Source organism: Myxocyprinus asiaticus, chromosome 43, assembly GCF_019703515.2.
Source record: "Myxocyprinus asiaticus isolate MX2 ecotype Aquarium Trade chromosome 43, UBuf_Myxa_2, whole genome shotgun sequence".
In the NCBI taxonomy this organism is placed as follows: Eukaryota; Metazoa; Chordata; class Actinopteri; order Cypriniformes; family Catostomidae; genus Myxocyprinus; species Myxocyprinus asiaticus.
In genome coordinates, this window is record NC_059386.1 from 31,427,037 (window position 1) to 31,454,962 (window position 27,926).

The 27,926-nt window shown below is 37.8% G+C and overlaps 1 protein-coding gene across 4 annotated transcripts in view; it reads right to left on the reverse strand.

Moving 5' to 3' along the window:
• The window catches only part of LOC127433336 (single-stranded DNA-binding protein 2-like), a 96,530-nt gene that overhangs the window by 60,778 nt on the left and 7,826 nt on the right, over nucleotides 1-27,926 (reverse strand). For 2 of the 4 annotated variants that reach the window (XM_051685138.1, XM_051685137.1), the window contains exons 2-4: nucleotides 7,219-7,291; nucleotides 4,608-4,664; nucleotides 4,428-4,512 (exon numbers count right to left, since the gene is read on the reverse strand). Coding sequence is in view for 2 of the 4 variants with exons in the window: in XM_051685135.1 (XP_051541095.1) it covers nucleotides 4,428-4,512; nucleotides 4,608-4,669; nucleotides 7,219-7,291; nucleotides 24,759-24,854 (316 nt within the window). In the remaining 2 variants the exon portion in view is untranslated. Of the gene's footprint in view, nucleotides 1-4,427; nucleotides 4,513-4,607; nucleotides 4,670-7,218; nucleotides 7,292-24,758; nucleotides 24,855-27,926 lie in introns of all 4 variants that reach the window. The other 2 variants (XM_051685135.1, XM_051685136.1) reach the window with 2 other exon arrangements.

Sequence of the window (27,926 nt, forward strand, 5' to 3'; positions counted from 1 at the left end):
CACACACTTGGCTCTCATTGTGAAGAGGAAACCAGTGCTAGCATCCTTAGGGGACATTAGGCACAAGTAGATTGCATTAAACTCTAATATCTGCCTAAGGATCAATTAGCATGGCATTCAACACCACTTGGAGGGACCTTGGAGTGCATTAGAACTCTCCGACAGCCTAAACGAACATAGTGACACGTGTAATTTGGGAGAACAGACTCGGACAGCATGTCTGTGTATGGTTTTATGCTAACTTCATTAATGTGTCCACCAACAGAGAAGTAATTTCTCTGCAAATGAACTGACGCAAGGCAGGCAGGGGCCAGGTCAAAGACCTGGAGATTGCTTGAGTGCAACTTCAAGGCTGCGTCCGAAACCAGGAAAATGCTGCCTCTAGAGGCTGTATACAGAGGTAGGATGAAAATAAGGTGCTTTTCAAACTGTTCAGAGACCAGTTTCCTTAATAGCTCCATTTATTCAAAACAGCTGTCAGTTAAGCCATTAACTGATAAGTCAGCTGCCTACGTTTTCGGATGCAGCCCAAGGTAAAAGCGATTCACGTGTGCTATGAGTAAATTAGGGTGACCATATTCTGGTTTTTCAAAAAGAGGACACTTTTTTTTTTTGGCGGTGGGGGGTGTGGGGGGGTGGAATAATAAGGTTCAAAACAGTGTTACTATGAATGCAAACTTTAATACAGTGAAAAAGACACTTTATATAAATAAACTAAAATTTCCAACATTCTTTTGAATGTCCATGTACTAAAATAAAATATTTCATGCCATGAGTGTACCTTCATTTACTATTACTATTATTTTAAATGGCCATGGAAAATGAAGCAATGTGATAACAATTTTACCTGGTCGCAAAAACTTGTCCGTTAATTTATTTGATGAACTTTCACCTTTTGCTGACCCTTTATGCTTCGCAGAGCTAATGTGTGATTCTAAATCACTTGCACCTTTATTAGCAACTGATACATAAGTGCCAGCTTTACATGTCATACATTCTGCTTCCCACAGATCTCCACCTGGTCGAAAGCATGGGAATTTTTGTGCAAATTTGCACTTTCGTTTGGGCGTTGTTTCCACTCAGCTGTCATTTGCTGCTACTGTCAAACAACTGTTTGATGCCAAACACAACAGCTCTTCGCGCGTTCGTGGAGAGATTGACAAGCAGGAATTTGGCCAATAGTTGCTGCAAGCCTCTTATAATTGTCCAATTGGTGTGCGAGAAGGCGGGACTTACAAAGAGGGGTTAAAGCAATGCAAATATGCATGCACACACAATGAAGTATTAGACCAGATGCGCATCATAATGCAACTAAAGCCGAATCCTGGCCATTTTTGCAAATTTAGTAATCCCGGCTGGACGCTTTTTTAAGGTCCGAAAAAGAGGACATGTCTGGGAAAAAGAGGACACCCTGAGTAAATGTATTATTCACTATGCACTGTATGTACAATTGGTTTGATTCGGTAGTTTTTGAGTAAATGCGATTGCTAACGTGGACATGCCATCCATGGTTGCTGGACTACTGTGTGTACTGTTATTTCCTTCTTCCTAATATATTAACAATTTCTTCATGTGCAAATAAATTACTAAAATTTGATGACTAAACAGAAATCTGAAGAAACTGCTATCTACCATTTAAAATACAATATAATTTTTTAGTTTTGTGTAAAATTGAGTTAAAACATTTTTAGAGCAATTTTATGTTTGTTATTTACTATATTTAATTGTGTGATATATCGGCATTGTATCGGCCTTTCGGCCACCCTGCTCACTGGATATCGGCATCTGCCAATAAAAAAAACCATATCGGTCGACCACTACTCATGTGACCGCACTTTTTTGTTACATGACCTCGTCCCGTTGCATATGTAATTCAGTAAGTGCAACAAACACAGCATTTGAGCATTTTTTATCCAATTTTGTGTAAATATGTATATAATCAAATAATTGACGAGTCAAGACAGACGTTACAAATTGTGGCTGTTATTACTGCAGGTTCATTCGCACACTAGAAATGGAATGTTTAGGGTCAAGTGCACTAAAAAATACATACTGTACAATATCCTATGCAGTAAGATATGCTGTATTTTGCTCACTTTGGCAAATATAGCAGTTCATCCAGGTAATCCATGCATCCAGAAAATTTGCATACTGTGCACTGTATACTATATACTGCAGTAAAAGTAAGTTTACTTTTACTTTTACATTACAAGTGTGACAAATGAACTGAAAGCAATGACTAAGATAACTATAAGCAACTCACCGAATAGTACATGCAACATAGGGAGTTCATGTGACAACAATGTAGCATACTACTATTTGAAACATTTGTCGTTGCTTAATGCGTACAATTTTTTTAAATAGTGTGCAGTAAAGAGTACACATTGCGAAGTATGCAGTAATAAGCAATTTGCTAGTATTCCAGTTGCAAACACAGCCAGAAAAAAGCCACCACCGGGGCGAACCAAAAATTGCATTGTCTCTTCTCAACCTTGGGGAGAGGTGACATTTTGACCTTGTCTTGGAAAGTGACCTCTAGGAAGCTGTCTTTGGATGTGTTCTCGGAGATGATGCTCCCTGAGGGAGAATGAGGAGAGGTGAGCGGGAAAGATGGAGGGCTTTCTTTCCTCTTGCTGTGGCTTTTATTCTTAGCACAAAAGCTACAGCAATGATGCTGACAGTGAATATGTATCAGGCACACAGGGAGGCACTGCCCTTCGAATAATATCCTCCGAATCAGTATATGAGTGCTTCCCTGGAGTACCTTTTTTTACATTCCTTGCGAAAGTTTATTGCGCAACAAAGCCCATTCATATTTTGGTAATTAATCCTTTGTAGAGATAGTTAATCCAAAATGAAAATTATGTCATTATTTACTCACCCTCATGTAGTTAAAAACCTGTATGCTGTTATTTTCTGTGGAACACAAATTGAAAATTGTAGAAGAATCTTCATGCAGCTATTTTGCATACAACAGTTCGTATTAACAATGTCTGTCCAGTTACAAAAAGGACAAAAGAACACCATAAAAGTGCCATAAATATAGTAAATATGCTCATGCTCAATGTTAAATATTTTCTGAGGCTATACAATAGCATTGTGTGAGTTTTCAACATCTACTCAAATATGGAGCCTATATAGATCAGGGGTCGGCAACCTTATTGACATGGAGTGCCATTTTTTATTTTCCTGGTCAATGGTAATCTCAAGGATTAATAGTGGTGTTTTCCTTATTACATCACGTGTTGTTCTGAAAGCAAAAAGAAACACGGAATATAGGTTGTCATCTGCACAGCCTGACCGAAGCAAATTGGGCGCGTTTACTCGCGTGATTAACCGAAAGTGCAGTCTCGTCACATTTTAACTTTTTGTTTAGCCTCCCATTCAGCTGATGAAAACATGCTGTGTGATCATGAGGAAGAATTACATCAAGAAGTAGATCAGAATGCAGGTGCGGCATTCCATGTCAATAAAATAGTCTATTCCTCTCGCCATTGCAGACGCGGCCAGTGATTACCCCTCCAAGGCGTGCCATAGGTTGCCAACCCCTGCTATAGATGCATCGCTTTAGGTTTGATGTCAATGACGACACATTGGCAAGACATTCAAAAATGCTCCTTTTGTGTTCAGTGGAAAAGATAATAGCATACAGGTTTGGAATGACATGAGGGCAAGTAAGTAATGACAGAATTTTCATTTTTGGGTAAACTACTCTTTCAAAACAACAAAATACATTCGTATGAAATTTGCCATACATTTGCAATTAGCCACAGAAAAGCAGCTGATATCTTGGACGGAGATGTTCTCGTTTAAGAATCTGCAGCTCGCTGTAATTACTGCTGTTGTGCCTACACTCCAGACACACTCAGAGGAAATTTAGCTAATTGGCGCTAGAGAGAGCAATTGAAGAGTTTGGGGCCAAACCAGTGATCTTCAGCATCACAGTAGTCTTTACTCATCTTCTAAACTGTGCTTTTCAGGTTTTTAGGTAAAAGATAGCCAGGTTGTAAATTAAACATTCATGTACAATGAGCACTTTTGCTTCTGTGCTCTTCTTTGTGTGAGTTAAGGTGATTTGCTGCCTGAGGTACATAGGAAACTAAATCATGCTTCCTTCCTGTATGTCCCCGCAGCTTTTCTCATGCTTTTGGCCTCACTGCAGAGTAATGCCTTTTAGAAGTCTTGTAGCAGCACGGCCCTCAATATAACTGCTTTATAGGAAGTATAATTTGCATTGTGGAAAGTAGCTGATAAACTGCAGAGTAACACACAAGTCTATACATCCATCCATGTTAGCCGTTTAGCAGACACTTTTATCCAAAACGACAGTTCATGACTCATTACTTGTGCAGATCAAACCGGCAACCTTCCTATTCTGAGCCTGGTTCCTTCCATCCATCCATCCATCCATCATGTGAGTAACTTACGTAGTCATGGAATGCCTTGGCTTCACTGGAATGCTCACATGTTTCTCTCCTCTCAGGTGCTGCACAATACAAATCCCAGAAAACACTGTAACACACAGAGGGTGGAATGAAATAGTGTAAACCACACAAAGCACGTGAGAAACATTCAACTATGCATTCAGAGAAAAAAGTGAAGCTTACCACCACCATGAATGTAAGAACCCTGGAGGTTCTCCTAACGTTATGTTCTTCTCCCATCTTATCTGGACAAAGGACAGAGAAACCCCCGTAAGACACTTTCTATAGATACCAGGTTGTGTGGATGAAACAAAGTAATACACACCATGAAATATTTTGTAGTCGGCAAGGCCAATTAATTCCCTGACATTTTACCATTTTAATATCATCATATCAGCCGATCAGGTGATTTTGGTTTTGATTTTGGTTGTAGTTACCCTTTGAGTCAGTTCCAAAATGAAACAACATCTTTGTCAATGGATAATGCACATTTTCTGTTTTATTTACTCTTGTTTCAAGCATATACCCTACTAAATTCTGTTAGCTGTATGCTTAAAACAACAATTTTGCTAATGGGGCAAGAAAAAGAAACTTGATTTAAGATATATTCTATGATAACACGTCTACTTATTTAACAGTTTTGGTGCTCAAGTAAATGTATTTTGTTTTAAGAATGCTTACATATATATATATATTTTTTTGTTTTGTTTTTTTTTTGGAAAACAAAACAAAACTACTGACTATCAAAACTTTTTCCCAATGTATTACCCATATTTCATTTAATTTCAGCAACTGTGTGTATTTTGTGTTTTTGTCTAATTAAATTATGTTATTTAGATATTGGCAATACACCCACTGAGCGCTTAATTACAAAAACCTGTACACCTACTTATTCATGCGATTATCTAATCAGCCAATCCAGTGGCAGCAGTACAATGAATAAAATCATGCAGATATGGGTCAGGAGCTTCAGTTAATGTTCATCGTTCAACCACTTGCATTTTTAGGTGGATAATCCAAAATTGACCTGCATTTACACCACAGTGGCTACTGTTTTGGTCTTAAAACACACTGACACATTTCAGGTGCAATGTTGCTCACTTGAAATAGTCCAGTTGGATACATTTACGAGTTAACCTTGCAAATCTCAATGTTCTCCACAAGTGTCTGCAGTTCTTTTGCGTGGCACTGCTTTGGAATTAGAAAAACAATCAGACACAGAAATGGCATTTTCTCGGATGGTCTGTTCACTTAAAGCGTGCATGACTCATATGCAAATAATGGTGAGACTATAAATATTGAAGCGGTGGTAGTACTGCAAAATGTAATGGCTTCCTTCACACCGATCAATCCCACAATGCCTCAGCGACATTTAAAAGCATTTGAAACTTAAAGCTGAAGTGTGTAATTTCTGCGCCTTGGAGCTTTTCGAATACACCCCCCCTCTGCTGTTGAACAAACAAACAGATAGTCCCATTTACTTTGAAAACAATCCTTAATATGGACGTCAGAAGTACTGAATAAGGAAATACTTTTCGCAGTAGTCGACCGATATATCGGCGTGGCCGATAAATCGGCTAATAATCGGTATTTGTACATTATCGCATCGGCCGATACATTTTCCCAATTGGACGATTAGTTTAGCAAGCCTCAATGGTGCCGAGAATCACTCATTTGCGTGTGAAGGAGCCGTCTGTGTCAAGTAAACGACCAATTGCAGTTTGTTTGGTTGTTACATGCCATTGTGTTACAACAATAGACTGGTGTGCAACACAGTCTCCTTTAAACAGTACTGTGACTCACAAATTCTTTGTTACAGTCAGTCCATGACATAAGCAGGCGGCATTCGGCCCGTGTGAACTGGAAGTGGTCAGTTGCTGTCTCTGAATCCGCATGTGAGAGCGAGAGAGAAACTTTAAATTCAAAGAGCTTCATGTGTGCTAAATGGCTGCTATTAATGAAATAACAATATGACCACAAGGGCTGCATTTTAATTAAATGAATAAATATCCTGCATGTGCTGCTCGCTGCGCTTACAGTATGTGTGCAGATCTGTTCTCTGTAGTGTATGACACATACTCAGAGCATGCATGAGGCTAATGATAGTGTTTTAAAAGCAGTTCTGTGCTAAAAAACAAACAAACAAACAAAAAAAACACACACACAAATTCCTTCTCATACTCATAGTCAAAAGAGGTGCTCAAGTTCAGTTTAGTGTGCCAACATGCGCTGAGCGCATTATAAATACAGCGCTCTAGATTCAATAATTGCACATATGTGCATATGTAAATATTAAAAATATGACCCATAACACTGGGTTTTTGTGGATTGAAGAATGAATGAGAGAATTTCACTTTTTTTTTAAATGCCATTGTCAACTTAGCTACAAACAGAAACTCAAAAATATTTCCTTCAGTTTTCAGAAAAAAGTCATCGGCATTTAAAAAAGCCATATCGGTCAATCACAAATGTTTTGCTTTGCAGCTGATATAGAAAAAAGCAATTGTACACTTACACTTTTCTTTTTAAAAGGCAAAACAAGGTGACAATCAACACAGCAGTACTACTTCAGCATTTTTTGCTGAAACAATTTAGTCGTTTTTACAGCACACCAACTCTCCTCCAATCCCATTAAGTGGACACCAAACATCTAATGTTTCCAGCTTGCTCAGCATATCTGCGTGTAATTAAATTAGCGCGTGCCCCAGGGGGCAGGCCGATGCTTACGAGGCTATGTGCCTGGATGGCACATCAATAAGCAGAAGCTTAAATAAACCCCGCGCTGGCTGCTCACCTCTGACAGGAAGGTCTGTGCTGACTTCTGGGCTCCTACATGTAACAAGTATTCATACACGTAGAGTGCTAGCCTGCAAAGGAGAGAGAGAGAAAAATCTCATTAATTCACATAAGATCAATCTATTATATTCTAATAAGCAAGAAAAATGTTAGTTTCAAAATCATCAATTTTTTTTTATTTATTTCAATTTTGGGCTGGCTTTTTGTCTCTTTTACAGAACAGATTAACAGTGAACAGCAAAGATTGAGAGGACATTTTTTGGGGGAGGAAGAGAAAATGGGATTGGGATGAGTCGCAGGCCCAGACTATATTTCAAAAGTATAGCCACAAAATGTAAACATTCTAGATGTTAACATGATTTTAGTGTGATAAAATCAGGGATTTGTCAGCGTTACAGAGTTTACAAGATTACAGGGTTTATCGGTATTTCATCATCATGACAACAAAGTTGTAATTTTAGATATAACTTTACACATCTTTTATCTATACTATATATATATATATATATATATATATATATATATATATATATATATATATATATATATATACAGTACAGTGCAAATGTTTTAGGCACTTGTGTAAAATGTTGCATAGTGAGGATGTCTTAAAAAATAATGAAATATATAGTTTTCATTTATCACTTAATGTCATACAAAGTCCAGTAAACATAAAAAAGCTAAATCAGCCACCTTTGCCTTTAAAACAGCACCAATTCTCCAAGGTACACCTGGACACAGTTTCTTGGTTGTTGGCAGATAGGATGTACTAAGCTTCTTGGAGAATTCGCCACAGTTCTTCTGTCTATTTAGACTGTCTCAATTGCTTCTGTCACTTTATGTAATCCCAGACTGACACAATGTTCAGTGGGGGGCTTTGTGGGGGCCATGACATCTGTTGCAGGGCTCCCTGTTCTTCTATTCTAATCGTTTCGATTTGCAAAAGTAATGTTTGGGAGTCTCACATTTATATTTCCTATTGACACACTAAAGGTGAAGATATGAATAACCATCTTAAGACAAATGCTTTTGTGAAACATCTTATGTGCCTAAACCTTTTCCACAGTACTGTATATATATATATATATATATATATATATATATACACACACACACACACACACACACACACACACACAGTGTCAAGAAAAAGTATGTGAGGAATTACCTGCATTTATGTATAAAATTGTCTTAAATCTGGTTTGATCTTCATCTAAGTTACAATAATGAACAAACACAATCTGTTTGAACAAATACCACACAAATTATTGTATAGTTATTGTACATATTGAATACATAATTTACATTTCACAGTGTGGGCTGGAAAAAGTATGTGAACCCCTAGGCTAATGACATCAACAAAAGCTAATTAGAGTCAGGAGTTTTCAAAATGGCATCCAGTTAACTAAATGAGATTGGGGGTGTGGGTTAGAGCTACTCTGACTTATAAAAAGCACTCAAATATTTTTAGTTTGCTATTCACAAGAAGCATCTGCAGACGTGGACCATGCCTCACAAAAAAAAGAGATCTCTGAAGACCTACGGTCAAGAATAGTTTCTTTGCATAAAGCTGGAAAGGATTACAAAGTTATCTCAAAGAGTTTAGATTTTCATCTGTCCACAATTAGACAAATTGTCTATAAATGGAGATGATTTAGTACTGTGGCTACTCTCCCTAGAAGTGGCCATCCAGCCAAGATGACTCAAAGGGCATACTGCAAAATGCTCAATGAGGTAAAAAGAACCCTAGAGGGACAGCTAAAGACTTAAAGGAACCATTGGAACTGGTTAACATCTCTGTTAATGAGTCTACTATATGGAAAACATTAAACAGGCATGGTTTCCATGGCAGGACACCACGAAGGAAGCCGCTGCTTTCCAACAAAAACATTGCTGTGTGCCTGAAGTTTGCCAACGACCACCTTGACACTCCACAATGCTACTGGGAAAATGTTTTGTGGACTGATGAAACTGTTTGGGAAGAACATGCAGCACTATGTATGGAGTAAAAAGGGCACCGCATACCAACATTAAAAAACATCATCCCAGCAGTGAAGGTGGAGGGAACATTATGATTTGGGTCGCTTTGCTGCTTTAGGGCCTGGACCGCTCATCGAGGGAAAAATTAATTCCTTATTTTATCAAGATATCCTAAAGGATAATGTCAGGGTGGCTGTGCACCTGTTGAAGCTCAGTAGAAGCTGGGTGATGCAGCAGAACAATGACCCTAAACACTGAAGTAAATCCACTGCAGAATAGTTTCAAAAAAAGAAAATACACCTTTTGGAGTGGTCCAGTCAGAGCCCAGACATTAACCCAATAGAGATGCTGTGGAACGACCTCAAGAGAGCCGTTTACACCAGAAATCTTAAGAATATGGCTGAGCTGAAGCAGTTCTGTAAGGAAGAATAGTCCAAAATTCCTTCTGAACATTGTGCAGGTCTAATCCGCAGCTACCGGAAACACTTGGTTGAGGTTATTGCTGCCAAAGGAGGATCGATTAGTTATTAGATCCTGGGGTTCACTTACTTTTTCCACAGCACTGTGAATGTTTAATGGGATGTGTTCAGTAAAGACATGAAAGATTATAATTGTTTGTGTTGTTAGCTTAAGCACATTGTGTTTGTCTATACTTTGATGAAGATGAGATCACATTTTATGACCAATTAATGCAAAAAACAGCTAATTCCACATACTTTTTCTTGCCACTATATATATATCTATCTATATATATATATATATATATCTATATATATCTATATATATAGATATATATATATATATATATATACACAGAGTTGGGAGGGTTACTTTTGAAGTGTATTCCACTACAGATTACAGAATACATGCTGTAAAATTTAATTTGTAACGTATTCCGTTAGATTACTCAAGGTCAGTAACGTATTCTAAATACTTTGGATTACTTCTTCAGCACTGGTAGATTTTTTCACTTGTTTTGACTATAAAAACTCTGCCAGTACACTAAGACAAAATACACATGTTAAAAATATATTCTCTGAAAAACCTAAATATCTTATGCAGTGTTGTTTCTAAAACAAGATAAATCAAACTGATCTTGTTTTAAGGATTTTTAGATATTTTTACAGGAAAACAATAAAAAAATTATTATCAAGAATATGATTTTTGCCCTAATATCAAAGGTCTTACAAGAAAAAAAGAAATTATGATCCAACGTGAATTTTCTTCATAAAAAATATGATCGTGCCTAATAACGTGCATGTAAAATGGCTAGAAATAGCATTTTATTTTAGAGTAAAGCTGACAGTTTACACAAGGTTTATTTCTGTTTCATCTGCTCCAAACTTACTTCAAACTTACTTCTCTGTCTGCTCGTATGAATGTAACACATCATAAGAAAGTGTTTCACCGCTGTTCAAATGCACTTTGGATCGCATCATTTATATGTATAAATGTTTTCCATCTGAAAGAACTAAATATTAAATGAAACAAATGACAATAAAATGCAAAGTAATCTCTTCAGTAATCAAAATACTTTTTGAATGTAACTGTATTCTAAATACAATGATTTAAATTGTAACTGTAGTGGAATACAGTTACTTATATTTTGTACTTTAAATACGTAATCCCGTTACATGTATTCCGTTACTCCCCAACCCTGTGTGTGTGTGTGTGTGTGTGTGTGTATATATATATATATATATATATATATATATATATATATATATATATATATATATATATATATATATTTGGGCTGTAACGGTTCCCGGTTAAAAAAAAAAAACGTATGGCTCACCACCCACGGTTCGGTAAGCACTGGCACCGCGGTTCACCTCAAGTTTAATGACGCATCTGTAGCACAAGGTTTGGTGAAGAAAACAAAGCTTCAAACAGACACGCACAGTTATAACCACCACTAATGCACCTGAATGGAGCTGTAAATGGATATGCTCCGCCTGTGTTTCACGTGGGTTAACTTGATGACATGTGCAGTTGAAAATGGCAAGTGCCAAGTGGAGAAAACGAGCCACTAATGGAGAAGCCCCCTGCGTTATTCAAGTCTCCTGTCTGGGAACATTTTCTTTTTGCAGTCAATTACAACAGCGATGGTCAAAACAGTTTACAAAACAGGCACTGTTTGCAGACATGAAGTGAGCGCTGTATACTGGTAACACATCGATAGATGATTAATCATGTACGCCGATATCACCCGATATCACACACAGAGCCACAGGTGAGCTGAAACTGCACACACTCCCTTCCGTTTTTAACCAGGCACTCAATGTTAATTCAGACATACATGAAACAATAACTAAAATGCTTGTGGTGTTCATTGCCATGAAGTTAAGTTGCCATACTCCGTTGATGAAGATGTGGGATTTCAGCGTATGATTAAAACACTCTAGCCGCAACATCCCGGACCCTTCTCGTACCCACATGTGACGACGAGGAGGCCGTCCGCCGGGGGAGGAGCGAGCTGGCGTTCGCCGGAGGGCGGAGGAGCGGTTGAGGACTGGGTGACAGCACGTCCGGGAGCCTTCTCTCTCTCTCTGTGTCTCCGCTCGCCCTTTCCCTCTCCCCGCGCCTCCCCTTGTCTCTCCCCCAGGTTCACAGGAGGCGGGGTGGACCACCGGCTGACAGACTGGCCGGAAGGGCAGCATCGAGCGGGGGAGGAGTGTGATGAGGAGGAGGGCGTGGCCGGGCCGTGATGGAGCACGGCCGGCGCTGAATCAGCTGATCAGTGGGAGAGCGAGATAAGGGGCAGTCGGAGAAGCCGATTCGAGAGAGAGATGCACACGGCCGCGCTGTATGTGTGTCTGTTCGTTTATGATTTATGATGTGTTTTATCATTAAACGTTATGTTGACTGTTCAGCCGGTTCCTGCCTCCTCCTTGCCCACCTTTACCTGTTACACCATATTAATTGCAAGGTTCTCCTTCTATAGTGATGTACAGCTTCTGAATATATGTTGAATATATGTTGAGTTGAGTTTGAAATGCACTTTATGTTGATGCATGTGGCGTAATAGTGCAGGTATTAAGTTAAAACACTGATTTAGTAATTAGAGAACATTTTATATATATATAGTTCAGGTCCTTAAAGAAAATTAACCATGGTTTTACTATAGTAATATTGTAGTAATTATGACTGAAGTAACCATGACAGCTGTCACCAGGGTTTTCTTAGCAAAAACCATGTTTTGATATAATTAACCATGGTTTTATAACAGTAATACTGTAGTTTCTATATAGTAACCATGATTTTTCTATATATTGTAACCATGACAGTAACCATGTTGATTTTGTGGTTACTATGATTTTACTACAAATACCATGATTAAAATAAGGTTACTGTTTTAAAACCATGATTGTTATTAAGGGCAAAGCTTTTGAAGTGTTTGTTACCAAATACAGAAATGCATGTCCACGAACTCGCAACGCCAGACCAGATTTTACGTGTGTCAGTGGAGGAATAGCTTTAAACGACCTGAATTATTGTAGATGGGTTTCATATTGGCCTTGACATGTGTGTGTTTATTTACTAGGAGCTTTTGACACTTGAAGGGCTATGGAAGCCTAGATAGCTGTAGTAATAACTGTCAAATAATGAAATGCCTCAATGCAGAAAATTACTTCCTATATTTTTATTAAACTTAAATACAAATAGATAATATAAGCCAGGAGCGATTCTTGGATTTCAATCTTCGGGGAAATATGAGTCAGTGTATGGAGGTGAATGAGAACGATTTGTTCACTTGAAAGATTTGTTCAAAAAGAGTGCGCACAGTGTAGAAAGTGTGCAGCTGACTGGGGCTACCAAGCTTTACGTTGCGTCAAGAATATTAATGAATCATCTGAAATTTCAGCAGCTGCGCACTGAAAGTGCATAAAGGGAAAACACTGAATTACTATACAAATTTATGTATTCCTTAATATCCATCTTTGTGGCCCCTGAGCTTTCCAAAGTTGAGTAGCCCTGATCTATATGAACACCACAGCTTAACATGTCAGTAGAATATGCTGTCAGCTGCACCACGGTTTCAACAACATGTTTTCAAGTCTTAGCCATGAAGAAAACATTGCATTTTTGAACTTTAATTGCTATGGTGACTTTTCACTCCAGCAGGTATAAAAAATGAGCATAACTATGTTGAAAAGGTCAGGCACATCGAAAAAAAATCACAGAAAGACAAACTTTACATGCAGATCAGCTTTACTGATACTGAACAATCTATCAAACAAAATGAGACTTCGGAGTGATCACTTTGGCTGTCAGCACAGCCCAAAAGTATACCATTTTCTTTGAATGATGGACATGGTGACTAGAGAAGGGGGTGTGTTTGTTGTCCACAACTGTTTATTGATCTGATGCATTTTCAGATTTGATCACATGATTGAACATGGTTCATTTGAGGCCACAGCTTTGTGTCTAATGCAAAATATTTATTTACAACCTAAATCACAGTGCGGGAACTCGCTTTTGTAACACTCTAAAGTACTACAACCTAATGACTATAATGACTTACTAGATTTTTACTTACTAGACTTACTAGATTTTTTTTTTTTTAAAGATATGTTAGTGCAAAACTCATTGCCACAATACAAGGGTGTTCTCGGTGGTTGCCAGAACATTGCTATGAAGTTGCTAAAGTGTTCTGAGTGGTTTTTTAGCATGTTTCCAATTGGTTGCTAGGATGTTGTGGGTGGTTCCTCAATGGGTACTTAGTGGACCAAGTTGAAAGAGCCAAACCCCAAGTCTTTAAGATATTCCCATCCCTCCTTCAAAGTAAGTCTTTAGGATTTTTTTCACAGTTTTAATCACCCACCTGTCAGAAATTGTAAGTCTGATTGCTTAGAAATGTAAAAGTACACCTTTTCTCACCAAGCCGCATTATTTGAGGTTTTATTCATGTCTGTAGCACATAGGCCTACAGTGTTGTGCTGAAGTGTAATACTTAGGGTTTGGGGTTTTGATAATTAATTATTGTGATGCTTGCATTAATAAGCACGACTAATAATCAAATTTTTAAATATATAAAATGTAACATGAAATTTGCATGGCAAAACTCGATACACTCAAGACCGCCTTCTATAGGAGCGGCAAAAGCATCAAATGGCGAATCAATACGGCATGCAAAGACACAGACAGAAGCTTTGATCAGGCTGAGCAAGATTATCAGAGTCCTTGACCTGAGCAGACACGAGTTAGGCCAATATTTACTACCACTGATCTTACATTCAATTACAAAACAGTTCATCAAATGCTCCTTTAACCCAAAAGAGTGCCTGATTAAGAAACAAGAAAACAACCTGTCTGTTTATAGCACATCTAATTTATCCTTTCCAGACAATAAAGAAAATGGAAACTTTAATGTCCCAACATTTAAAATGCAAAAAAATAAAATGGCAAGAACCGTATGCAGCCGTCAATAATGAATGTGAATAAAAGCAGATGCCTATTAGACTTCAATAACACTGATGCGCCACAGCGCATGCGGCATCATTTTAGTACAAATGCAAATCAGTTTCACAAGCATTCCACCCTTCCTGTCATTAGGAGAGCCTCATAGACTCATGGCCAGTCAGTAATATGATTAAAACAGATTCTAATAAATGAACAGGATGGAGTTATAGTCCACTTATCCACACCAAAATAGATGCAAAATCGCAAGGTACAAATCGCAGTAGAGAAATGAACCAAGTGATGGAACCAAGAATTGTGGGAGAGATAGAAGGAATATCAGTGAAACAAAAAAGCATGAGCGGGGCTATGTGGTGAGGATAATAACTAAGGATACTGACGCAAATAGCGGCGAAGATGAAAGGAGCTGCGTGGGTGGGAAAGCATGGGGGGAAGGGGGGCAAATAATACTCCAGAGGTCTAAAAACTTTAGTCATGTCATGGTGATGGTTATGTGAAAATAACCCCTACTCCTGTGAAAATACCCCCCGCCAGGGCTGCAAGCGGAACTGAATAGAAAGTGTGAGTACAGGAGCTGCACATCTCTTTCCAAAACCCTGAGCTGAGAAGCTCTGAGAATGTTAATTCTATCCCGAGGTTACCAGAGCCAGCCAGATCCAGCTCCGTTCCTGCTTGTTGTCGGACTCCACTGCTACGTGTCACTGAGAGATGATGACAAACTACAGCCGATGCTAGCAAGACATCACTTCAGTTTTTTGACTTCAGAGGATGAACTGATGCCAACTCCAACTGTAAGACATCGGATACTTCATATGCCACTGCCTTAACCTTGGATTTAGGATGGACCCCACCGAACCTCACCGAAATGACCTGCAGGTTGAACTGCAATACACCTCATCATTTATCTCTGCCTGCATCACCTTTGTCTAATGATGGACTACACTCTTGAAATTGAATACACAGACTATCATTTAAGTGCCAACAAAAGCCTTCATCAGCCAACTAACAAAGGACAATGCATCTATGTAAACTTCTGCAGTTAATCCAGGATGAACTTCAAAGACATTAGTCATTAATCTTAAAGGTCATAACAATTATCATTATTTTTTTTTAAATACTGGACCTTAATGTTTACTTAATTTACAAATTTAAAACCATGACTTGCACTGCACACAAATAACTAATATTGGCATTATATTCATGTTGTTTAGCCAGAGGGGAACTGGCCCCCACAGGGAGCCTGATTTCTCTCAAAGTTATTTTTCTCCATTAACCAACATCATATGGAGTTTTGTGTTCATTGCCACAGTCGCCATTAGCTTGCTCAGAGAAATACAATTATTATTTAATTATTTAATTTCTATACACATTTTACAATCATATTTAATCAAACTACACAATGATCACTGTAAGACATTATAGATATTACAGTTTCATTTTTTGTTCATGCATGATTTCCTGTAAAGCTGCTTTGAAACGATGTGTGTTGTGAAAAGCGCTATACAAATAAAAATGACTTGACTTGAATTATGAAACGCTGTGCCGAAATGTAATTACGACATTGACCTGTGTGTCCCTTGGTTATTCTGGTCAAAACCATTCCTTGTTCGAGTGACAGGTTGCTTCAAAACATGGGGTGAAATTGGTCAATAAAAAAAGGTTGTTGACGTTTCATGTTTTAAAGGTGAAATGTGTAATTTTTGTGCCACTAGCATACAGTGTTAACCACGTCAACAGAATTTCTGACGAAAATGTTCGTTGACAAAGGGTTTTTTGATTTTGTCAATAATAACGAAGACAAGGCGAAAAGAACACATCATGATGATAATCAAACAGTGGAAACACTGTTGACGAAAACATGGATAAGAGAAAAATATACTAAATGTACTGCTATTATTCCTTTTATTTATTTATTTATTTATTTTAAGAAACAAAAAAACCTAGAAAGAATTGATTCAAATAATCCATTCGTTGAGGATTTCCCCACTTGAGCTGTGTCACATCCTCCAGATCTGTCCACTTGAGATCCCTTTCCCCTGAGTATTAACCCCCTCCCGGACTACATTTCCCAGAATCCCTTTCCTCCCACCATTTACTCACACACCTGTTTTCCATTCACTCATCAACTCCCTGTGTATATAGTCTCTGCTCAGGCTTCACTTCACTGCGAAGTCTTGCCAATTCACCTTGTTGTCTTGCATTTCTGAGCGTTTATCTACTTTGTTTGCCTGCCTGTTTTTGACTTTAGCCTGTTCCCTGGGTTTACCCCCTTCGCCTCTCGTATTGGATTTATTGCATTGTGTGGATTTCTTACCTGGCTTGACCTCTGCCTGTTTGACTACTCTTGCTAATAAACTCTGCACATAGATCTTCCCTCGGTGTCTGACTCTGACTCCTTACAAGCTGTGTGAGCTGCAAAAGTGGAACATCTGCACAATTAACTTTATTAACAGATTAATTACCTCACTCAAACACATCCTACATATGTAACATTAATCAGCTACACTATATCCACAACTTACTATACATCTGCAAATGAACAGAAGAACTTCAGAATGCTTCCTTAGAAGTTTTCTTAAAGTGTGCTATATGTAATGCAATATCCTATACTGTCTGAACATCAACAAAGTAACTAAGTAGCTAATACTTTAGTATATTCATTATTTCAAGAGCTCAGGTTTTTAGGACAGTTTTCTCATGTTGTTTAATCTTACATATTAAACATATTAATCTTTAATATGTTTGAGACATGTTTTAATATTTGAAGTTTATATATATATATATATACATATATATATATGTATATATATATATATTTTAAATATATGGATATTTGGCTTAAGTTTGACCTGTTATGGTTTTATAGATGTTTTTGTCATTTTGCACATTATCATCAGTATGGTGTCCTGCTCCCGTGAAACGCTCAGGGTTGGATGGCGAAATGCTCAGGGAGACCCATCGCCCTCCATCTGCTCTAACACAACAGTCTCCAAGTGTGTCTGTGTGTGCATGCGTGTCTTTGGAGTGCCGGGTTTTGGAAAGAGTGGGTGTGGCTAAATCAACGGCAAGTCTGGTGGAAGTTCCAGAACGGCTAAAATCGCTTACAGCACCTTTAACTAGTAAAATGGACTAAAATGAATAAATATAGCATGACAAAATATTGACTAAATTTAAAGGACATTGTCATCACATGACAAAATATATGACTGTGTGAAAATGAACATTACTAGCATCACCAAATGGAATTGCAAAAAATTTAAAAATAAAAATATAGGCACAATAACAAAAAAAAAGAATTTCAAGAGAGCACCAATAGACTCCTTTCAAATTTCCACAACTGGAACGCGGTACTAAACTATAGTGAAGTAAATTTCTATAGATGTAAAGGGGAGACTAGGGATGGGCGATAAAACAATCTCAATATTTATCAGGGGGAAAACATCCTCGATATCGGTACACTTTTATTAGTAATTTTCGATATGCATCCTGTGTTCTATATCTAGACATGGGGTGTTCTTTACAACGACCGCGATCACAAGACAACGACTTATGTGTGAGCGCTTTACATCTAATGAAGATACGTGGCTAAAAGGTCAAATACACTTCAAAATTCCACCAAAATGCCCATCTTGACTAGGTATTCATGTAAACACAGTCAATTATGTCTAAAGTGAACGTAAACAGTGGGACAAAAAGTGGATTTGTATCAAAATGTCGGACTTGAAGTGTACATGTAAAATAATAGACCTGTCGCTGTCTTCTATTTCATTAATATTAATCCAACATTAAAAACAAAAAAATGTGAAACCCATTCACTGCTCTTGGCTGGATAACTTGTGTAGCTTTAAAGTAGCCTATTCATGTATTATAACAACACAGTGAAGACCAGCAGCTAGTAGTTTTGTGTCACATTTAATTTCATTCTGAATGTTTACTTGAATACTTCATACTGCTGTTTTCTTCATTTGTATTTTTTGTTCTATTATTTTTTATTTGTTTTAAATCATTGCTTTTATTTTTTTATTTTTGTTCATTTGTTTCTTTATTCTTATTTTATAACTTGTCTTGAATAATTACTTGAGAACATGAAACAATGCTTAATTAACAAATTAATATTATTATTTATTGTTATATAAAAGTTGGTATCGAGAATCGTTATATTTCACAACTGACTGCTGACATTTTTGTACAGTGACTATTGTGCATATTAAATCTTGCTATAATTACATGATGAAAAAGTAGATAATCAGAATGTGTTCTAGAAGTAGATCAAGAAAGTCTTTCAGTGAACGTAATCACTTCTAGGCTACAGCAATTAGGTCATGTACGGGTTACATAGCTGACAAGCGTCAGGCCAAAACCAGGAAGAAGAACACTGTTGGAAACTTAAAAATAAATGACCATGAGGCGAGTCAAACTTCTGCCGAAGACGATGAAATTGTGTCGAAAAGAGGTCACGCACCTTATGTTTGAATAAATACTAAACTGAGTAGTTTCTAGAGTTCTTCTTGTGGAATTAACTTGTAAACAAGTAAGTTTACATACATTCTTGAGGTCTAACAAACATGTGGAATGCATTTCCTTCTCCATTAATGGTATGAAATGTTTACGGTGAGAAATATTGATATCGAACAATATGAACATAATTATTGTGCTAATATATTTGGTCATTTCGCCCAGCCCTAGGGTAGACCATAGTAAATAAAATTTTTGTGTTCCCATTTTCTCCAACAGCAAAAGAGAAAATCCACTATTGTATGTCCTTGACTTTCTAAAAGAAGAAAAAAATAGAGTGAAGCCTCCACACGCGCTATGTCTCCGTGGCAAGATGCGCAGGTTGGCGGTCTCAGACGCGGAGGCAACTGGGATTGGTCCTCCACCACCCGAACTGAGACGAATCACTACGCGATCACGAGGACTTAAAAGTGCATAGGGAATTGGGCATTCCAAATTGGGAAAAAAATTAAAAAATTAAAAAAAGAGATGGATTACAACAGTCAGAGGAGACAAAGATGCCAAATGCTTCAGCATTTTTATTCACAGCAATACGTGGAAATCTATAAAAATCAGCTTATTCAAATAAACTGACAATGTAAGAAAACCGTGTTTAAATGAGATTGGAAATCATCTGATTATTTTCTCTTTTTGACATCAAAAAGTAAACAGATATGTGCACAACACTTGCATTCATTGGATAAGCCAGTAAGAATGGTGGAACAGATGTTTACATGCAACGCAAAATCAATACGCAAAAATCTACGTGACGATCTTTTTTTCTTCAATGACCTTGGAGAAAAAACAAAGAAAACAGTTCAAGATTGTGCATGTAAACGCTCTCGAGTCTTTAAATGCGTGTAGGGTTATGCGATTATGTCTTGTAGTGTGTGGTTGGCCTAAACTACAGTAGCTAAGTAGAAAGTTGTCTTGCATTGTGGGAAGTGGGCGCACAATCCAACATAACATATAAATGAGCTATGCTGAGACACTTCCTGATGTAACCCAAGACAAACAAAACAAACAGAGAGATTGGTCACTTGTGCGGAGGAGCATTACACTGTATCTGTGCAAAAATGCCCATGCAAATGAGTTCTCCCATGGTCTCATCTGTATTTCTGTAATTCTCTGTCCCTCGAGATTAATCACTGAAGGGGGGAGAAGACTATTAATGTTTCATAACAGTGGGGTGCTCCAGATTAGGACAGGTGATGAAGGGAGTGTTTGGGTGAATGGAGTAATGAGAAAAACGAGGAAAGCATCTGTGACCTATTCGCTCGAGATGATCGGCAGACAAATAAAGACAGTCGAGTTTCTACTTTGGGTCGCTCAAAGATGAAGGCAGGTGGACCAACATTTTTCACAAATACATCATGTAAATTTCTCCTTAGAACTCCTTCTTTAAAGAAGTACTGATAGATTGGAGCATCCTGGCTAACAGCTACTCGCAACCACATAGCAACACCCTGGCAACCACCCACAACACCATAGCATCATTGCAGTGATTTTTGGACAGGCAATCATCACTCACATTATCTTCAGTAAATGTAAAAATGTATGTAGTTTTACAATTTAGTTTTGGAGCCACTAGAGAGGCAGAAATTACACACTGCTCCTTTAAATAAGAACACACTCTAGCTTGCATTGTACACAAGTCTGCCAGTCTTCAGTAAACAACTCCCTAATGCCAGCCATTCCAGGACAACAGGGAAGTATGTTCAGGCCAGTCGAGCAAACCACATCTGTCTGGCCTGTCAAGCTCTGTCATGAACACAGATAATATAATGTGCCCCAGAGACGGAAATAAGGAAATCAAACTGCCGTTGCTTGGCAATAGTCTCTCTGTTCGGTAAAATATTAAACAAGTTAATCACACCAGAGCCAAGAGAAGTTGAGAGACTGTGTTTTAAACATTAGGATTGAGGCAGCACTGCGTTTAGGGAGCGAGAGATGAGGGCTGCATCTGAAACCAGGAAAATGCTGCCTCCGGAGGCTGTATACGGAGGTAGGAAGGGACCAAGGCATGTCCGAATCCAATGTTCGCCTCACATCCTGTCTACTGAGATACCTTCATCTAATCAATTTTTAAGGCAGCATAGATATATCCTTCGCTGCCTATCAAATCCCACAATCCTGTGTGTGCATATCCACAGCGGTTGAGCTGAAGAAAGAAAATGGCGGGCAAAGAGGCCGTTGATAGCCAGTTTGTGTATAAAATGTATGTTTCCCCCCCACTTTTTCAAACTTTTGATTCCATTTCTACTGAGAAAGTAGTATGTAGTTATTAAATATATGCTTTTGTTTTACATTAATAGTCCGATGTGGTTCGGTTGTACTGAATGAATGCTGGTATCCTAGCAACACATTGCTGCCGTATTGCTACTTCAGAAGCCTGTCCGAAACCAATTTCCAGAGGTACCTTCGTACGCAAACGCTGCCTGTTAAGTCAGTGACTGATAGGTCAGCGAGGCAACAAGGTTGCTACATTTGGATTCGGATGCAGCCAATGTCTAGAAGAATTCTAGTCACAGCTGCGCAGAGGAGGCAGGGAGGTCAGACGATGCAAAGCCGCATGCCTATTTGCACTGCCCACAAGAGCTGTACAATTAATCACATAATAGGGATGCACCGAAATTTTAGCCGCCAAAAATTTTCTGCCAAAACCCGAAATAGCATTTTATGCCATTTTCAGCAGAAGAGAAAAAAGCCCGAAAATTATGACCGAAAAAGGTTTGGTTTAATTACGTTTAATGTAAACAGCGCTGATTTATGATATATTGACAATTAAAAAGGATACGCTAACAGCCGAGACATGCACACCTCTGTATATATATATATATATATATATATATATATATATATATATATATATATATATATATATATATATATATATATATATATATATGTGTGTGTTGTGTGACTATCACGGAGAAATCTACACAAACGAGCCCAACAGCATAAAACAACCCACTTAAGTTCATGAATGCATAATGTGGTATGCATTCAGTAAGTATTTGCGTTTCCTAGTTGCACATTAAAGTCCACATCCCCAGAAGTGATGAAGTGATCACTCTCTTGGTTATTACCACATTAATAAAGAGCATTTCCCATGTTTGTGCTGAGGCTGGGAGGCTGTTTTGTATGACACCACACTAAACGCAGCACTCAAATATCCCCACCTACTGTTCAAGTCACTCTAGATCAATGGTGTCAAACACACAGAAGATTCCAATATGAGCCGCTTGACATCCGGCACTTGCGGTCCCGCGCAAATTTGCACTTTTCATCAGACCAAACTGGATCAATGAGTGACAGTGTCACAGAGAAAACCAGTTCATTTTCCCCCACTCACAGCAATAATGACAACATGAATGATGGACAGATACAAGGAAACTATTAGAAATGGAAAACATGCATTTGTCCTTTGTTGTGTACTCTTAAGCACTTTATTAGCTCTTTGTAGAGTAAAAATGTGCTTATATTGGCCAAAAGTCAGTTTTTACATCTATAGAGTTATCCAATATTTTAAAAGTAGTTTGAGCCTAAATTTTAAGGTAGTATGATATGTGTTTTCTATGTGTAATCACTTAGAAAAATTATATATATAATTGAAAATACATATACTATATTACAATATATAACAATAACCTCCTGAGACCCGAGCGTGACTGCTGTGTGCATCTTCCATTTCCCTTTTAATTTGTAACTAGTAGCACCTAATAAACAAACACACACACAAAAAAAAGTTTTCCTAAAAATGTATGTCCACATATGTGGACAGCGGGACTAAGTTGTGAAATTTTTAAATAATACCAAGCTATAGAAAGTCATCTATATTTTTTTCGTCAAATTGTTTATTATGCTTCCAGGAGTGTTGGTTATTCATGTTTTTGAGACGTTACAGACATTACAGCTGATTTTCTGTAAAGCTGAATAAATAATTCTAATTATAAGCATTATCCAATCACTGCCAACCATGTTAAAATAAAATGTAGCATTATAAAATTCTGAATCTATGTATTGATTACCATTGTCCCATGTCTGCCAAACCAGTTGAGTGGTCCAAACATCATCTTCACAGAGATAGCAAAATTAACCGTAACAAATGAATATTAAAATGATGCAAAATGAACCACAGATGTGTTAGAGTTGAAAGTTATTTCAAATAACCAACATGGTTTTTCTACTTTAGAGTAAATTCGGTGCCTGTTTCCCCATATGTAGACATCATGTTTATCAGCGTGCTGACGTGCGAAAAATTTACAGGTTTTTAAAGCAGCATAACAAACGAAACTAGAGACGCTACTCTTTACAAGCAAACAGGTTTCAATGAAAAAACTTTTGTTGGCGCTGCATCCGTAGGAGCACTTCAAGGAAATTGACGGCATGCCATTGTGTCACGTGACTCGGTGCGGCGGAAGTTAACCCTTTAAATGACAGCCTAGAGTCTTGTGAACAGTATTTAGTCGTTTTTTATTCATTTAAATTATGTGTTGCGTATTGCGAATCCAAAACAGCGAGTCCTCGCATGAGGCTGTGGGGTCGCACGAGGATAATATAGAATAATGTAATGTAATATCACATTTAGAATTTAATTAAATTGAATTATTATTTTAGGTTTTGGTTTTCAGCCCAGTGTGTCCGAGCCAAGAATTTACATTTCGGTGCATCAATATGTTTTATAAAAAAAATAATAATAATAAAAACAATACTGCAGATATACACGCAGATGTGGAAAAAAATCATACTAAAATATTCAGACAGTATTTTATTTTTTATTAAAATAAATTAAATGATATATGATGCCACATTTTGTGTTTGTTTAGAATTTTAACTTAATATAAAGTTACAAGACCAATTATTGGAGTGCATTTCTCCCTATAAAAGGTCTGTATAAACTACAAGAATTGTATAAAATTGTATAAAAGTTATCTCTGGTTTCTTATATCTGCTCTGTTGAAATCTGAAAAGATCTCAACATTTGGCAACAGACAGCTAAGGTCAGTAAATGCAATAAAAATAGCATTTATGATGTCCAAATATTTATTTCTCAAAAGTGAGAATCACTAATGGGACCTTTATGGAATGGGTTAGGAATAAGAATCATTAAATTCCTTAAGATTCCCATGACTATCAATTATCTAGGACTATTTCTATTAAAAAAATATATAATTATTATAAAAATGTGTCAAAATGTACCTTTTTTCGCAGCGGTTGAGCATTGTAACCAACCAGAGACATGTCCATTTTTTGCTTACTGTGTATAATTGAAATATTAAAAAAGCTGTTTGTTTTTCATGCTGCTTAGCGGGCCAATGTAAATTTAGGTGCTGTCTTGATTTACTGATGTATTAAAGAGCAATAAAGTAATTCAGGAACACAGCTCTCAGCTTGTTTTAGATGTTTTCTCTGCCTGCCTGTCTCCAACATCCAGACTCTATCTGGGCCCACCGCGGTCTCCCTGAGGGAGCAGGGGAAGGGGCCGTCTCTGCCTGGCAGCCAGGTGACATCTTTCTTTTGAGGGCCACTCTGCCAGCATCCTGCCCAGTCTCCCTTCCTCTCGTCTGGGTGACTGGAGAAGGGCAGAGAGGACCAGAGGAGAGGAGAGAGAATGTTCTGAGGACGCCGTTGACATACAGGCAAAAACAAACTGTTTCATCAGCGTGTCCCCGGAGGCTGAACCCAGGCTCTAGCTGGGAAGTGTCTGCAGAAACCACATCCAACAGGATGCTTCTGAAAGAGACAGCATATGTAGCTGCTGTTTTAAAGTGACATTATTTAAATTCAAGTGGTGTTTTCATTCTGAATTGGCCTCTAGCTACTTCGAGATGCTAGTACAATCAGGATTTCAATTGAGGCGGAACGGTCCGGAACCTCAGATTCAAAAAAGAAGAAGAAAAAAATATATTGGCAGTTTATTCTTCACTTCATTCTATTTTCCTGCACGGAATTTAACAATTGGGGTTCCTTAACGGTTCCATTAATGATTTTTTTGTACTTCTGAGAAAGAAATATTGGAAAATAACAAATGCAAGTCTAATTGGATTTGTCATACTGGATTTGTACTGTTACCAAATGATGAGATCACTGATGTTAACAGATTCTTTAAGCCGCCGAAAACTTTCGGCTAAACACTTACTTTAAAATCAAGTAACAGAGACATGAAGAAAATACAGCGCTTTATGCAAAAAGATGTAAACAGCAGCTAATGTTTAAATATATATTAATGGTAACAAGATTGTGCTTATAAATGAGATGCACATCTGTACAGTGCGTGTATGTGTGTCCACACAAATAAGTGCAACAGAACAAAAACACTCAAAGCAGTTTATGAAAGCACACCGTGGTGAAATTTTTTTTTCACACATTCTGTTGGTATTTGCGTTACCTAGTTGCATATTAAAGTCTACATTCCCAAAAGCAATAAAGCGATCACTCTGTTGAATATCAGCGCATTAATAAAGAGTGTTTTTACGTGCGTGTTCAGAGGATGTGAGGCCATTTAGCTTGAGCCACCATCACATATCATGGTAAAATATCCTCACCTACTGTTCGAGCCGAGCCGCACTCTAAAACTGGTGTCAAACACGAGTCCAATTCAACCCGCTTTACATCCACCGCTTGCGGGGGCAAATTTGCACTTTTTGTCTGAAACTGGACCAGTGAGTGACGCTGTCGCTGTCACAGATAAACTCAGTTTATTTTTCCCAACTCACAACAATATTGACAATATGGATAATGGACAGATACAGGAAAAAACTTAGAATAGGAAGGTATGGGGGGCCTGGGTAGCTCAGCAAGTAAAGACGCTGACTACCACACCTGGAGTCGCAAGTTCTAATCCAGGGCGTGCTGAGTGACTCCAGTCTGCTTCCTAAGCAACCAATTGGCCCGGTTGCTAGGGAGGGTAAAGTCACATTGGGTTAACCTCCTCGTGGTCACCACACATCAGTGGGGCACGTGGGGAGTTGTGTGTGGATGCCGCTGAGAATAACGTGAGCCTCCACATGCGCTAGGTCTCCGCGGCAACATGCTCAACAAGCCACGTGATAAGATGCGCGGATTGACGGTCTCGGACACGAAGGCTACTGAGATTCGTCTTCCGCCACCCGGATTGAGGCGAGTCATTACACCACCAAGAGGACTTAGAGCGCATTGGGAATTGGGCATTCCAAATTGGGGAGAAAAGAGGGAGAAAAAAAAAAACGATTTGGAAGGTATGCTTTTTTCCTTTGTTGTGTATTCATAAGTACTTTATTAGCATTTTGTAGGGTAAATATTTGCTTATGTTAGGCAAAAGTCAGTTTACATATATACAGTATATACATACATATATGATAGATAAATAGATAAATAGATTTTTAATTAAAAAAAAGAAAAAAATATATATATATATATATATATATATATATATATATATATATATATATATATATGTATACTGAATATAAATTATTTTCAGTTTTCGGCCCAGTATCTCCAGAATTGCTGGTTTTGGCCAAACATTTTCTTTTCAGTGCATCACTAGACAAAATTTACGTTTTTGATTCACTACAAAGAATGGGCTGACAAATGTCATTTATTTGGTAAGAAGCGCTGTATCTTTTGTGGTTCATTCAGAAATCGGACTACACTGGTCACGCTGTATGATTTGCACTGTAGATTCAAAAGAACTGGCTCAAAAGAGTCATTCATTTGGGAATCAGACTACAATAGTCACTCTGACAGTGTGGCACTGCTGCTGAATGGTAGCACAGGATATGCTGTCACAGCTAGCATGGTGTCCCGTCCACGTTCGTTAATGGAACCGAAAGTCATGAAAATCATTCTGTATTTTTAAAAATATTGTTCACAGGTTCCCAACCATGTTATTGGTTGATAACTGTTCCTGCTTGGCAGATTAACAGAGGCATTGCCACTTGTTTCCATTTTTCCTTTTTTTGTGTCAGTTTATTTTTTTATTTTACCAGAAACTGTGCGTGTACATCTTATTTACTACAATTAAATTACATAGCCTACATCACACATACTGTATATAATCTTTATATTGGCCATCAGACACTCAACTCTATAGTTATCAGTATTGACCATTGAAAAACCCAAATCTATCATGTATTTTAATTAAAAATACAACTCATCTGGCAATATATTATTTCACACATAAAAAAAGAACATTACTTCGTTTACCAGGTGAATTTTTTGCACCCAGTTTGAAGGGGTCTATAGGAATGCATTACTTTAATTTAAATCCACATTCTTTGTCAACCTATTACATGACCTCCTGTGACCCCCAGAGGTAGCATCAACAGCAGTCAATGAAAGCCCTGTAACAGAGCAGATGTCAAAGTTGTGACAAGTCACTAAAACAAGAGAATTCTTGTCTTCACTCCAAATTGTTACCTTTGATTAGGCCTATGTATAATTAGCTCAGACTCAGCCATAAGGCCTGGTCCAAATGTTCAAAAAGTTACAATCCAAAAACATAACAGGAAGGTGATCAGAGAGACAGCACACCCTCCGAAAAAGACGGCTTAAAAAACTCTCATCAACAATGAAAGGCCAGGGGAAAGCAATCCATTTGGAAGCAAAATGTTCAAGCCAGTTTTAAAAACTACGAGGCGATTTCCTTAATCAGCTATGTGTTTTAGAAGCAGGTCAAAACAATAGCACGTCTTGATAAGACAACAGGAAATGTCCTAATGGTTTCAAGTGAGGACAAGGGCTTTTTTTAAAAAAGACAGGAAGAGAAGTTTGAAGCATCCTGTTTAACATAATGAAGAAAGTCAGTACCAACTTGGGCCACAT